This window comes from Triticum dicoccoides, chromosome 3B (genome assembly GCF_002162155.2).
Source record: "Triticum dicoccoides isolate Atlit2015 ecotype Zavitan chromosome 3B, WEW_v2.0, whole genome shotgun sequence".
Lineage (NCBI taxonomy): Eukaryota > Viridiplantae > Streptophyta > Magnoliopsida > Poales > Poaceae > Triticum > Triticum dicoccoides.
Window position 1 is genome coordinate 771,117,152 of NC_041385.1, and position 14,449 is coordinate 771,131,600.

The 14,449-nt window shown below is 48.2% G+C and overlaps 2 protein-coding genes across 2 annotated transcripts; one reads left to right on the plus strand and one right to left on the minus strand.

Annotated features, from left to right (window-relative positions):
* Nucleotides 1-5,920: 5,920 nt before the first annotated feature.
* LOC119282142 (F-box/LRR-repeat protein 13-like) lies at nucleotides 5,921-8,423 on the plus strand. Its single transcript, XM_037562464.1, has 3 exons — nucleotides 5,921-7,048; nucleotides 7,132-7,266; nucleotides 7,848-8,423. The coding sequence occupies exons 1-3, from the start codon at nucleotides 6,011-6,013 to the stop codon at nucleotides 8,262-8,264; spliced, it is 1,590 nt and encodes a 529-aa protein (XP_037418361.1). The 5' UTR covers nucleotides 5,921-6,010; the 3' UTR covers nucleotides 8,265-8,423.
* A 3,859-nt stretch (nucleotides 8,424-12,282) lies between these two features.
* On the minus strand, nucleotides 12,283-13,365 carry LOC119282144. The gene is made up of 3 exons (XM_037562465.1): nucleotides 13,286-13,365; nucleotides 13,076-13,201; nucleotides 12,283-12,869 (listed from the first exon to the last, which is right to left on the minus strand). Exons 1-3 carry the CDS (start codon nucleotides 13,325-13,327, stop codon nucleotides 12,444-12,446), a joined length of 594 nt encoding a protein of 197 aa, XP_037418362.1. The 5' UTR covers nucleotides 13,328-13,365; the 3' UTR covers nucleotides 12,283-12,443.
* Between the last annotated feature and the right edge of the window lie 1,084 nt (nucleotides 13,366-14,449).

The following is a 14,449-nucleotide window of genomic DNA, read 5'->3' on the forward strand; positions in this document are numbered from 1 at the left end:
GGTGGCGCCGAGAAGGCAGGGCGGCGGGGCGACGGGGCCGTGGTGGCACCGGGGCGGGGGCCGGTGGGACGGCGGGGTGGTGGGGCGACGGGGCGGCGGAGAGTGGTGGGGCGACGGGGCGGCGGAGTGTGGTGGGGGCGGCGGCGCGCGTGTGAAGAGGGAGAGAAACAGAGAGAGAGGGGTGGGGTCGGGCGCGGCCGCCGTTAGATGAGTTAAATCTTTGCCGTCCGCCCGCCTTTGCCGTTCGCTTTTTTGCTCTTTGCCGTCCGCTAGCGGACGGCAAAGAGGTGGGCGTTAAGTTTTTTTTAATCAGGCGGGTGGGTGGGGGCCACCTCCCTCTTTGCCGTCAGCTGGCGTACGGCAAAGATTCTTTGCCGTCAGCTGGCGGACGGCAAAGAAATGGCGCATGGCAAAGAGCTTCTTTGTCGTCTGCCCTTTCTTTGTCGTCGGCTTTTCGGTGGCTGATGACAAAGAGCCTCTTTGCCGTCAGCTAGCGGACGGCAAAGATCTGGCAGATGACAAAGTAGCTGATTCCAGTAGTGTGTGACCGAAGCCCCTAGGAACTTTCCATCGTGGTCTCTGCATAATGCCGTTGTAGCTCCCCTCCTCCCATTCTGTGAGACTGCACCATCAATGTTGATCTTGCACATTGCCTCCGGAGGATGGATCTACTGTGTTGGCCTCGGCCGTGCTACTCCCTCCACCGGCCTCGATCTGTTATTGTTTTCCTGCATTGAACTAAGGTCAGTCATATAGGCCTGAACAAAATGATGAGTGGATTGAGGGCTCTCAAAAATGTCCTCGTATATAGCCTTTCGCCTAGCTTTCCAGACCGACCATAGTGTTACCACCATGAGAACAAATTCTTCCTGGGATAGAACTTCATGCATTGCAAAAATCCAGTTCCTTGCATTCCTTTCCATCTTCTGACTCATATGCTCCACAAGACAGGGATCAGACAGAGACCATATGCATCTAGACATGGTGCACTCCATTAGGGCATGTTTCCATGAATCTTCACAGCCGCAAAGGGCACAATAGCGGGTGGTAGACATATTGCGCCGGTGCAGAACATCCATCGACGGGATCGAGTGTTGGGCTAGTCTCCATAGAAAAACCTTCAGCTTCGAAGGCACCTTGATGTGCCATAGCTCTGTCCACTCATTGCTCTTAGTGTTAAGATCTGAAACTCCACCAGCTCCCTCCAACCAATTCTTGCGATGGTGTTTTGTGTTCATCACCATCCGATAGGCTGACCTTACCGTGAATTTTCCACTCCTTTCACCTGACCATGCCCAGAAATCATCCACCACTCTAGTGCACAAAGGAATTGCCAAAACTGCGTCCGCATCGAAAGGTAAAAAGGTACCCCGAATCATATCTTCCCTCCATGAAGCGGAGGTGGAGTCAATTAGTTCCGACACTAACCTTGGGGGATTGTCCGAGATGGATGTGATTGGTCTCATGGGGCCAGTTCTTGGAATCCAGTTGGTATTCCAAATATCTATAGACGCCCCGTTTCCAACTCTTCGAATGATACCCTGTTTCAATACCTCTCTGCCATCAATCACAGCCCGCCATATTTGCGAAGGATGGTTCCCCAAATCTGCATCCAGGAAACTACTCTCTGGGTAGTAAGCCACTTTAAGAAACTTTGCACTTAGTGATGTAGGATCATCCATTAGCCTCCACGCCTGACGAGCAAGTAGAGCAAGATTGAAGATCTCAATATCTCTAAAACCCATGCCACCTAGGTATTTTGGTTTTGTCATGATGTCCCAAGCAACCCAGGCCGGTTTTCTTCTTCCTTGTTTACTCCCCCACCAAAACTGTTTGATAATCAAAGTGATGTTCTCACACAAGCCCCGTGGTAATCTAAAGCATGCCATTGAATAAACTGGGATGGCCTGTGCCACAGATTTTATAGCACTTCTTTCCCTGTAGCTGAGAGTAATTTCTCCATCCATCCACGAACCTTCTCCCATACTCTGTCTCTTAAGTACTTGAAAGTACCCATCTTAGACTGCCCTACGTCAGTTGGCATTCCCAGATACCTCTCACTCAAAGACTCATTGTGCACATTCAAGGTCTGCTTAACATTATCTCTAACCACTTGGGGACACCCCTTGTTAAAGAAGATAGAAGATTTATCATTGTTTATATGTTGTCCCGAAGCCTTGCAGTACACATCTAATAGGTTTGATACCATCGCCGCACCTTCAACACTTGACTTAAAAAGCAACAGGCTATCATCAGCAAAAAGGAGGTGGTTAACAGACGGTGCTGAAGGTGCCCCCTTAATCCCTTCCAAACCTGACGACTGAGAACTTGATTTTAAAAGGCACGAAAGGCCCTCTGCTGCAATCAAGAAAAGGTAAGAGGAGATAGGATCTCCCTGTCGGATGCCCCTTGTGGGTGTGAAATGTTCTAGCTTCTCACCATTGAAAAGAACTGAGAAGGATACTGACTGTACCATATTCATCACTATCTGAACCCACCTTTGTGCAAAACCCAATTTTTCCATCATGGCACGGAGATACGGCCACTCCAATCTATCTTAGGCTTTCATCATGTCCAACTTCAACACACAGAAACTGTTGGATTTAGCCCTGCTTCTCTTCATAAAGTGTAAACACTCATATGCACAAATAATGTTATCTGTGATTAGTCTTCCAGGAACAAAAGCAGATTGTTCCTTTGATATTATGTCAGGGAGGACTGTCTTCAGCCTGTTAGAGACAACCTTGGAGGCAATTTTATAGATTACATTACAAAGACTAATGGGACGGAATTGAGAGAGTTAAGTTGGGTTCAGAACCTTGGGAATGAGAACTAGAACAGTATCATTGACACACCCAGCCCCCTCTTCCCCTTTAATAATTCTCAAGACTGCCTTCGTCACTTCATCTCCGCAAATATCCCAGTGCCTCTGGTAAAAATGAGCTGGGAAACTATCCGGCCCCGGAGCCTTGGTAGGGAACATTTGGAACAGAGCTTTTTTGACCTCTTCCTTCGTATATGGCGCCAAGAGCATCTCATTCATGTCATTTGTGACTTTGATAGGAACCTTGGATAGCACATCCTGCATACCAGCTACCCCTTCCGACGTGTACAACGTCACACAGAAGTCCCGAGCCAAGGTTCTCAATTCTGCAGGGTCTTCTGTCATGACTCCCAGGGAGTTGGCAAGTGCTTTTATCATATTTCTCTTCCTCCGCTGACTAGCTCTTAGATGAAAAAAGAGTATTCCGGCCCCCCGCCGAGAGCCATTCTAACCTTGAGCGCTGTCTCCACATGAGCTCCTCCCTGTGATACAGTTCTATTAGCTTCTCATTGATCTTTAATTCTACATGCGAGGGAGCAGTCCTTGCAGGATCAGCTCACAGCCTTTCAAGTTCACTCTTCAAACTTTTTATCTCTTTTCGAACTGAGCCAAAAGTGCTCCTATTCCATACTCCCAGATTCTCTTATATCCTTTTGAGTTTCCTACTTATCTCTTCGACAATACCAGTAGGTCCCCCTTCTGTCCAAGGTGGACGTAATTGTCTCTGACCACGTCTCATGTGTTTCCCACATTACTTCGTACTTGAACTCCTTTTTATGGTGCGGGCGTTCTCTCCCTTGAAACTCCAGCAAAATCGGGCAGTGATCAGAGGTCGCCGCCGTTAAGTGTCTCAGGTATGCATGAGGGAATATTTCATTCCATTCTGCCGTGGCAACCGCTCGGTCAAGCCTTACTCGCGTGTAGCTGCCTCCCACCACCTTCTTCTCGTAAGTCCAAAAATGGCCTTGATAGCCCATATATCCATCAACATGCAAGCATCAACAACGTCTCGGAAACCCTGAATTTGAGCATTACTCCTTTCTCCCACTCCCACTTGTTCATCCGGACGTAAAACTTCGTTGAAGTCACCTATACAAACCCACGGGAACTCGCTCAAAGTGCTTATCCCCTTCATGACGTCCCATGTTTGGTGCCTCAAATGTGTCCTTGCTTCTCTGTAAAACAACGTCATTCTCCATGGATCACTACCTGGTTCCTCCACAGAGCAATCAATATGATACACCGAGTAACCAAGAATTTCGATCTTTATTGGATTATTCCAGAAAAAAACCTAAGCCGCCACTTCTACCTTGGCTACTAACAGCATAACCATTATCATAACCAATAGTTCCCGCTAAGCTTTCTACCCTAGATCTATCAATCTGAGTTTCAACAATACATAACTGGGTAGGGGCAAAATTCCTCGCTATCTCGCGAAGCTCTCTTACTGTCACGGTGTTGCCCGCCCCGCGACAGTTCCAACTTAAGATACTCATTGCGCTCGGCGGCGCTCCTCGCCGGAGCCCTCCGTTATTGCATTGGTTGTTGAAATCCCTTCCTCGACTTCCTCCTCGAGTGTTCCTTCTGCCATACTCGCCTTCTTTGGCCTCTTCCTTTCCTTCCTTGGCGATACATAAACAGGTGGGAGGGGCGGGACCATAGGGTCACGTACTATCAGTTCCATGTGTTCCCCATGTTCACCTCCATCGGGAGATGTATCTGAACAGCTCGCCGCATTTTCAACAGAATTATGTTTGTTCGATGACTGTATAATCCCTGTTGAACCAAAAAGCGGTCCTTTTAAACCTCCTTCCCGCAAGCTATCTTTCCCAACTGGGTTATCCACTGCCGGCTCTTTCTCCTGTGGTTCATGCTGCTGTTGCGGCCGCGCATTAAAACGCCAGCTCTAGTTCGGGTTATAAGGTTCCCGGACTCTTCCTCTGCCTCCTACTCCTTGTCGTCCCCCTCCTCGCTGCGTTGTATATCCTCTCCCAGCGGGTTTGACGCGGACATTGTTAGCAAAAAGGAAATCCCCCCACTCAAAGGTCGTCTCATCATGCACACCGTCCCCACATTCCTCATGCCAATGACCGAACTCACCACAATTATAGCAAAAAGTTGGAAGCTTTTCATATTTTACTTGATACTTGAAGCTCTCTTCTCCCTTCTTTGCAGTAACAAATCGCTTGATCTTGGCATTGATGTCTATCTTTACTTTAACCCTCACAAATTCTCCGAAGAAGCCCGCTGGTAACTTCAGTTGCACTTCCTCTACCTCACCGATCCTTGATGCCAGCCCCTTCACAGCCGGCTCAATCAAGAACTTGTCCGGCAAACGGTGAATCTGTGCCCAGACAGAGAGTTTATTCAGCGCAAAAGTATCGGGTTTCTAAACCCATCATATTGTTCCATGATTATTGCCTGCTCCCTAAACAACCACGGCCCCTCTAGCATCGCCTTGTTCCAATCACCTAAACACTCGGACTGCGCCGTGAACAGATTGGCTTTAATCTTCCTCCATACTACCGGTTTAGCAGGATTCCATGCCGCACGCATGTCATTGTATAGCGCATTAGGGCTAAATGTCTTGGGTGTGTGAACGCGAGCGATTGCCAACCACTTTGCCGGTTCCACCATGTCCGGTAGCTCCTCCTCACATATGAACCCATCTTCTTCCTCCTCCTGCAGAGTTAACCTGGCTAGCAGATCCTCCGCTGATTCTTTCCCCTGCCTCCCCTGCGAGCTGCTTGTCTCCGCCATCGCTTTGAAGATCCAATCTCAGCCTCCCCTCGTTCCCGTCAGAAACCCTAGAAACCAAGGCCGGGCAGGGTCATCCGGACCCCCCTGAATCAGCCCGAGTTCCCGGGATCAAAGAGGGAAAAACGGCGCGGTGGCTTATGGTAGATTCCAGCGGGGATCGCCGGAAGACTTCGAAACCCTAGGTCTGTCGCCTAGGGGATTTACGAGATTACGATCCGTATCTTCGCGCTCAAATTAGTTAGATTCTGACAGACGTGAGCGACGCATTCATGGGCCGGCCCATATGAGCGAGCGTCTCTCTCATAGCAAATCACGACGGCGGACACCACACACACTCGTCCAGAAAAAAAAAACCACTCCTCCATTCCCCACTTCCTCCCCAAACCAAACCCTCGCCGTCGGCCCGCTCCCCCTCCACCGGCGGCCATGGACGAACCGCAGGTCATCATCGGCACCTCCAGGAGCGATATGCTCGCCAGCATTGAGCGCAACGGCCGACACCCTGACACGCTGGATCTCGGCTCCAACATGATGCTCTACATGGTGTACCGCTACCTCCCGGCCCCGCCCGTCTCCCCCACCGCCACCCTCTCGCTCGCCGCCGCGTCCTGGGTCCCCGACGGCGTCGACCGCATCAGCCGCCTCCCTGATGTGCTCCTCCGCGACATCATCTCCCGCCTCCCCGCCAAGGACGCCGCGCGCACCGCCGCCTTCGCCTCGCGCTGGCGCCCGCTCTGGCGTTCGGCGCCCCTTTCTCTTGTCGACAGCCATCTGCTTCCGGACGGCGGCGCGTCCGGCCCGTTCATCATCGGCGCTCCCTCTCCCCGCGCCGTCACCGCCGCGGTGTCCAGCGCCCTCGCGGCGCACCCGGGGCCTTTCCGCTGCGTCCACCTCACCTGCACCACCATGGACGAGCACCGAGGCGAGATGGCCCGCTGGATCGACACCCTCATCGCCAAGGGGGTCAAAGATCTCGTCTTTGTCAACCGCCCTTGGCCGATTGATCTGCGCCTCCCCGCCACGCTCTTCAGCTGCTCCACCCTCACCCGCCTCTACCTCGGCGTCTGGAGGCTCCCGGACACCGCCGCCGTGCCGCGCGGTGTCAGCTTCCCCAACCTCCGGGAGCTCGGCCTCTGCTGGAATGTCATGGAGGACCGTGACCTCGCCTTCATGCTTGAAAGAAGCCCCGTCCTGGAGATCCTGGTCATCATGGCCAGCCAGACCGGAGTGCGCGTTCGCCTCGTCAGCCGCAGCCTGCGCTGCGTTCAGCTCGGCCATACCTTCTTGGAGAACATCGAGGTGGTGGATGCCCCTCTCCTGGAGAGGCTCTTCCAGTGGCAAACTGTCGCCGCGCAGGGTTGCCGCGTCATGGCGAACCGCTCTTTCAGAATCAAGATTGGGCGTGCACCTAACCTGCGTGTCCTGGGATACCTTAAGCCAGGAGAGCAAGAGTTGGTCGTCGTGGTACAGATCTCAATCTGCAAGTGTACAACAATAATTCTAAGCTATGATCTGAATTAGTTTCTCTTTCCTTGGTTGCATTGCAGTCTGGGAACAAGGAGAACATTGTCCCTAGTGTACAGATTTTGGCCATGGAGGTGCCATTCGGTGTCCGCAATGCTATCAAGAAAGTGCCAGGTTTTCTGCGCTGTTTCCCCAACCTGGAGACGCTCCATGTTCAAGTAAAATTTGTTAACTACATACATTCGCTGCATTGGTAATTTTGCAATGCCAGTGTCCATGTTATCTAGAATGAACTGACCTGCTGGCCTGCTATCATGGGTTGGCTGCGGCGTCGCAAAGATCTTTCCCCCTTTAGTGATAGAAACAGAGTTTGACTGAAACTGTAGTTGTGATTTCCTTAGTGTTCAATACATGGTACATACAGGCAAAGACCAAGTTACAGGATAACTGAACATGACATGAATAATGTACACATGGATTCAGGGAACAAGTTGTTGCAACCTGCAGTATTCTTATCTGGTACTAACAAACGCATTCCGACATAATAGTTCTAAGTACACGTCTGCACCACTTACCGTAGCAGCCACGCAGCAAAACAGGATTTGTCACACTTGGATAGCCTATTAGCAAGTGCACTCTGTTTTGTATCGCGTCTTTACCGTCTTAGCAGAATCATAGTGCATCCAGTGGAGGGTTCAAAGTAAGTGTAGCCTGTCTGGTAATTTTGCAATACTAGTGTCCATGTTATATAGCATTGTCAGAACTGTGAATCAGACTATTAATTACTGCACGTATGCAGTCCCCCCGCATACGTGAGGAGTCCACCAGCAAGGTCAATCTCAAGTTCTGGCAGGAGGGCGGTCCCATCAAATGCGTGGTGCAGAGCATGAAGAAGTTGTTCTTCTACGAGTTCCGAGGGTCGAGAAGCGAGCTTACTTTCCTCAAGTTTATCGCGGAGAGAGGTCGGGTGCTGGAGCAGATGGTGGTTGTGCTGGCCAGTGAGTGTTTCTCCACGGGTGATAACGTGAATGCCAAGCTGAAGCCTCTGGCCGATGCGAAATGGAGCAGCAAAGCCTGCAAACTAGAGCTCTTCAGGAGCCCACTCACAAATGTTTCTGGTCCTCGTCACAACCACGAACTAGCTGCTGATTTTGGGTTTGCTGACCCTTTTGATCTCAAGTACTACTCCAAAGCAGAAAGGATCTCTGTAAGTTGATTAGCAGCTCTTGTACAAGTATACCTATTTGGCAAGCTGTGGAATGCTTGTTTCTGCGAAGTGAAGTTTTGTGTGGGATGTGGCTGGACGCATAACACATCGAATTAGATCGTCTCCGCCTTTATTTTGGTTATCTAGTGGTAATGATCTTTGTGGTTATTTATCTAGTGCTAACTTTTGTGTGGGATGTGGCTATCTAGTGCTAATGATCTTTCTGGTTTGTCCAACTGCAATTTCAATATGTTGTGCAGTTGCTGTTGTTAGTGCCATGAATTAATCTGCTATCCATTAGGTTGGCCTCAGCTCAAAAGAGTAATGTACTAATTAATCACCACAAATATGGTCTTCAGTTTTGATTTTCACAAACTTCTACTACATGTTTCTTTCGTAAATTATTACTGATTACTGCAATTGGACAGAGATCTGGGAAACCTTCACTAACAGGATCAATATCATTACCAGAAATGTAGTTCTACTAGCATCACAAGTTAAGCATGGAACCGTCCTGTTCAGTACCGAACCAGATGTAGGTAACTTTTACATGGTTCTTGGTAAAGTACTTCATTACTGATTACTGCAATTTCACGGAGATCAGGGAGACCTTCACAAAACAAGAAAAGTTGTACTAGTATCAGAGGTTGAGCATGGAACCATCCTGTTCAGAAAAGATGTAGGTGACCAGGTCATTCACGCTCTTTGCGTACTTCTGAAGTATTAATGGCCGGAAGCCCATCGTCGGAGCAGCCAACCGCACCTTGCGGAGGCCGACTCGGTGGTGGTGCTAGGTGGGCGTCGTTCTGAGATGATGTATGAAGGAAGTGGCGTCAGGAGCTTGGGTGAAGACCATGTCTCGTTGTGACCGTGACCAGCAATGGCGACGGCCATGGGGTCGCTAACCTTCTTGGTGGCATCGTTGTATTGATGCCGCACCCCTCCCGCGCGGATCGCTGCAGAGGAATCCCTTGATCTTGTTTGATCAGACGATGGCATTGCCTTGGTGTCTGTATTCCTCCCGGGGGGCTTCGCTTTGGAGCTGGGTACTGGCAAGCGGGACCAGCGAAAGACAGCGGTGTTGGCGTCGAGGCTTCTATGGCAATGATGATGGCAGGAACGATGTCGGAGACACAACAATGGTTGAGATAGTCGGCTCTTCCCTGGCGTTTTCGCGAGATTGCACGGATTTGTTCTTTGTTGTGAAGTCGAAGCTGCGATGGTTGAGTCCCTTGACCCTTGGCGTACGATAACGGGCAGCAAGTGGCCCGTTTAGTGTTCTTCTACGCGCCAGACGCACCTAGTTCTCCTTTGTAGTTCATCGTCGGAGTGGAAGTTCCGATGTCTGGTCGTAGGTGTCTGAGTTCTGGCGATCTCCTACGGTGAAGTCGGTGTCATTTGCTCGGGGTTTCGGCACGGCAATGACCCCTTCTAGGGGAGGAGTGATGACGATGACGCTTGTGTGCTGTCTCAATGTGACCCTCTTTGTAGTCATGTGCGTGGGGTATTTGTGCGTGCTGCTCAGCGTCTGTGATGATTTTCATATAGTTTTTCATAATTAACTAGGCAACTTTATGATTTAGTCCATTTTTTAAGTAACCATGCAACTCTTATCTTCTTGCCATTTTGAAAAAATATATTAATGGCTATGGATCAAACTGGAAATGTCAAGGCAGCAAATGGACTCGGAATTGACAGCTGAACTCCAACAAATAAGCACACCATCAAACGCAATCCTTCACAGCCGATTGACCCGATTCAGCTTTCGATTTAACGAGGCGTTACATTTCCATGGATCATTTTTCTTTTCTTCAAACAAGCGACTAAGCAAGTGTAAATGGACTACGCTGTTGCCAGAACCAGCCAAAAAGATAGCTAGTTACCGCCAGACAAATAAGCACAATGAACAAACCATTCTCGGGATGCACAGATCAGTTGGTTATCATGTTGTGTGATGTCATATGTTTAACCATATTGTGTGGTCCAATTGCTTAATTAGTACCTTTGTGAGCAATTATTATTTATTCTATGCCATGACACATATACCATCTTGTGATACTATGCTTCAAGTTATCTTGTTTATATATCATATGTTGTGCAAACATGATTTACCTGCTTATTATTCATTTTGTCACACCCCACTTTCCCTAGGATTTAGGGGCAGCCTCTTTACCCTATATTTGTGCAGTATGCTTCAACTAGCACATCATTTGATCGATGCACAATTCTAGGGGAGTGTCTCCATATTTCATAAGCAACCTTATGAGCTTTATCTCTATATCTTTTGGACTCAATCCATATTGTCTTTATACACGAAGAATGGGGAGATTGAAAAAGCATTTGTTCCCTAAGTGGGTTTTGGTGTAACTAAGTGTATGTAAGGTTAAAGGTTTGTTAGTCCAAAAGGTCGCAAGCAGAGATGAATGGAGAGTTGGAGACCTCCCATTGCTAAACCAGCTACCCGATGATGTAAATTTGGAAGTTAAACCAGCTACCCGACGATGTAATCCGAAGTCGAGTATCAAGAGTCCCAGCGCTAAATTATGATCCCCATGGGCAAGTACTCATGCATGTCGGAACAACCCTTCCTCAGGGCCTGTTCGCTAGCCTGCCAGCTCCCAGCTTCCGCAAATCAGCGAGCGTAGCTGGCCCGAACGGCTCGGCTCCGGGAAGCTGGCTTCCTGGATCGCAACAGTATTCACGTACAAAAACCTGGAGCTGCTGTTTTGGCCATCCCAGAATCGGGAATCCTGGAGTTGGCCTTATTTACGTGCAGATGCCACCGTCAAGTGATCTGAGGGATGCGTACCAGTTCGCTGCTTTCTCTCTCCCTTCTCACGTCACGTTCTATTCTCCCGACGAGGCTACGTGGAGGCATGACTACCTTTCCTTCCGAATTGGGCCAAGCCCGGCCACTCTCCTCCAACGTCCGACCGGGCCTAAGGCCACCTTATCTATTGAGCCGGCTGGGCTCTAGCCCTTCAAGGCAGTTTGGCCTGTGGCATATACAAGAAGCTAGAGCGAGGGTGCCGAACAGTTTCCATCGATCCAATTTTCATAGAAGAAGCTGGCATCGGGAAATTGAAGCGAGATTCGTGGATCCGGTGAAGCTGGAGGGCTACCGAACAGGCCCTCAATTGGCAATCTTTGTTGTGACCGGTGATCAGGCCGCGTCTTAGTGGAACACGAGTGCTCCATTTTGAAAAACAGTTCTCAGTCGTCTCCTTTTGGCCAAGAAATTAGTGAATGGGTGTTTTTTTTGGAAATGGTGAATAGGTTTTTTAGGCAAGAAATGGCGAATAGGGTTTTTTAGCAAGAAGAAATGGTGAATATTTGTTTTGGTAATTTGGTGAGTGGGAGAATGGAGTATTTAATATAGGATGTCGTTCGAACTAAGAAAAAGCTATTTAATGGGCCTAAGAAAGACACTACTACTGCCGACATTTGGAACATCTCGTTAGCGACGGACATGCCGAAACGCGAAACCTAGCTCTCCAGAGAATAGCGCCTCCATTCCTCACCCCTCCCCTCCCCAAACCCTCACCGTCACCCCACCTTCCCTTCCACCAGTGGCCATGAACGGGGCGTCTCAAGGAGTTTGTGAAAGATAGCCCTGATGCATAGCAAATTAGTAATAACACTTTTACAAAAGAAACATGTACTCCGGGGCGTCTCAGTTAGTAATAACACTTTTACAAAAGAAACATGTAGTAAAAGTTTGTGAAAAATAAGAACTAAAGACCATAATGGCAGTAATCAATTACAATATACTCATTCAAGCGGAGAGTGATACCAATCTAATGCATAACAAATTGATTCATGCTAACAAGTGCACAACACACTAGTGATGAAATTGCAGTTGGAGAAACCAGAAAGACCATAGTAGTCACTAAAGTACTACTAGTAATAGATGAAAAATAAGGTGAAGAATAAGGTGAAGAATGACTGACCGAACAGACTTTCAAAGCAACAGACTTGAAGAAATTGGTAGCACTAACATTTTATCTAATTGTATTAGTTACTCCCTCAAGCATCCGGCCTCATAAGACTTGGCGAATGTGCAATCTATACAAAAATGGCCTGCCAGATAAATCACACGAAATGCAGGTTTTTGAGCTGCTGCCAATGCCAAGTCCAGCAGCACAAAGTCTAGCTAGGTACCAGTAGTCTTGTACAAGAGTCAGGGTGCTACTGTACTACAGTTAACTCGGCGATTCTTTCTTCACAGTAATCTTTGACGTTAAAAGGGTCCGGGAACGAGAAATCATTTGCTAGCCTGTGACAGATGGGTGCCGCACCGCATTGAGCGGGTGGGCTCTTGAAGAGCTCAAGTTTGCAAGCTTTACTCGCCCATTTTGCATTGGTCAGAGGCTTCAGCTTGGCACTCACATCATCCCCTGGAGAGAAAGATTTGGTGGACACCACGACCACCATCTGCTCCAGCACCCGAGCCCTCTCCGCGACGAACTTGAGGAAAGTAACCTCGCTTCTCGACCCTCGGAACTCGTACAAGAACACCTTCCTCATGCTCTCCACGACGCATTTGATGGGACCGCCCTGCAGCCAGAACTTGACATTGACCTTCCTGGTGGGCTCTTCAGATATGTGGTGAGACTGCAGATGAAATTGATCAGTGGATACATAGTTCAGGGATCTTATCTATGAGGACATATCACGCAGCAGCAGCAGCAGCAGCAGGACATAAATTACGTGACTGATTCGATTCACTCTTCTGACTTCTGACCATACTAGATAAAGTAGTAGGCACTAGTATTGCAAAATTACCAATGCATTAACTGTATGTAGTTAACCAAATTTACCTGCACGTGGAGCGTCTCCAGGTTGGGGAAGCATCTGAGAAAGCCAGGCACTTTCTTGACAACACTGCGCCCACCGAACTGCACCTCTATGCCCAAAATCTGGACGATGCTCTCCTTGCTCCCAGCCTGCAATGCACCCAAGGTTACTACCAACTGAAAAAGCACAGGCACACATGCAAATTGAATTAGGATGAGTCGCGAGCTGCATACCAAATTGAATTCCTGCCCTCCTGGCTCAAGGTATCCCAGCATTCGCAGGTTAGGTGCTCCACCAATCTTGATCCTGGAAGTGGAGTGGAGTGGCTGAGTGAGTGTGTGGTGGCGAGCTGCTTAGTTAGGTTTCGCTAGCAAGACGTTGGGCCAAATGTCGGAAGCAGGTATCTCCTGGGCTGGGCCCATCGAATGGCTTCTCCGAGGTGATCAAAGTTATGAACGATATTTTCTCTCAAAAAAAGTTATGAACGATATATGCAAGTACTATTAAAGAAGGAACAAGAGGATCAAATAGTCGTTTCGGGTCTCTGTATCCCCACCATTGTTCTCCCTCTGGATCGACAAACTGCATTTATTACACGTTGTATTTTCTAATAGAAGCCATTATCCCTCGGCGTATATGCATGTTGTATATCCTGGCGGGGCCCTTTCGCAGCTGGCCACTACTGGGACCGTTTTCTTGTTCGAGTTCGCTGGTTCGTGAGATGCACCACGACTTGGTAGATGAGTTGGTACACCACCAGAAATATTGGTCACGCACGCCGAGTTAACAGAAGCGAACTCTATTATTTATAATTAAACACTATTGTTTATAATTAAACAGTACTTTTCAAATTATGATAATTAATCATACTTAGGATACCATGGAAAATCATCGTAAGTAGCCAGAATCAAAGTCTAATCCTGTATTAAGCACCTGAGCCACACGCAGGATATGAGAGGCACATATTCAGCTGTACCCAGTCCACACGCAGGATATGAGAGGCACATATCCTAGTGTAAAAAACGTTCTTATATTTTGGATCGGAGGGAGTAGAATATAATTAGTTCAAATCGAGTAAGGCATTTTGGAGACCGAGCTCCATGGAGCCCTTTATTTTGAAATTTTTAAAATTCTTAAATTTCAGTTTCAATTTTTTTTGAAAATAAACACACTTGTATGCAAGGATGTAAAGTGTATATGTGCAAAATTTCAGGATGAAATACTTTGAATTGTGAGATGCACAAAAAAAATCATGGACTTTGAAAATGAACAGTACATATGCTAAAAGGCCTAAGATTTGTCTTTTTTGTGTAGGTCACATTTTACTGTATTTCGACCAGAAAATTTACACACGTGTACATTATGTATCTAAACATATGCGTATTTATTTTCAGATT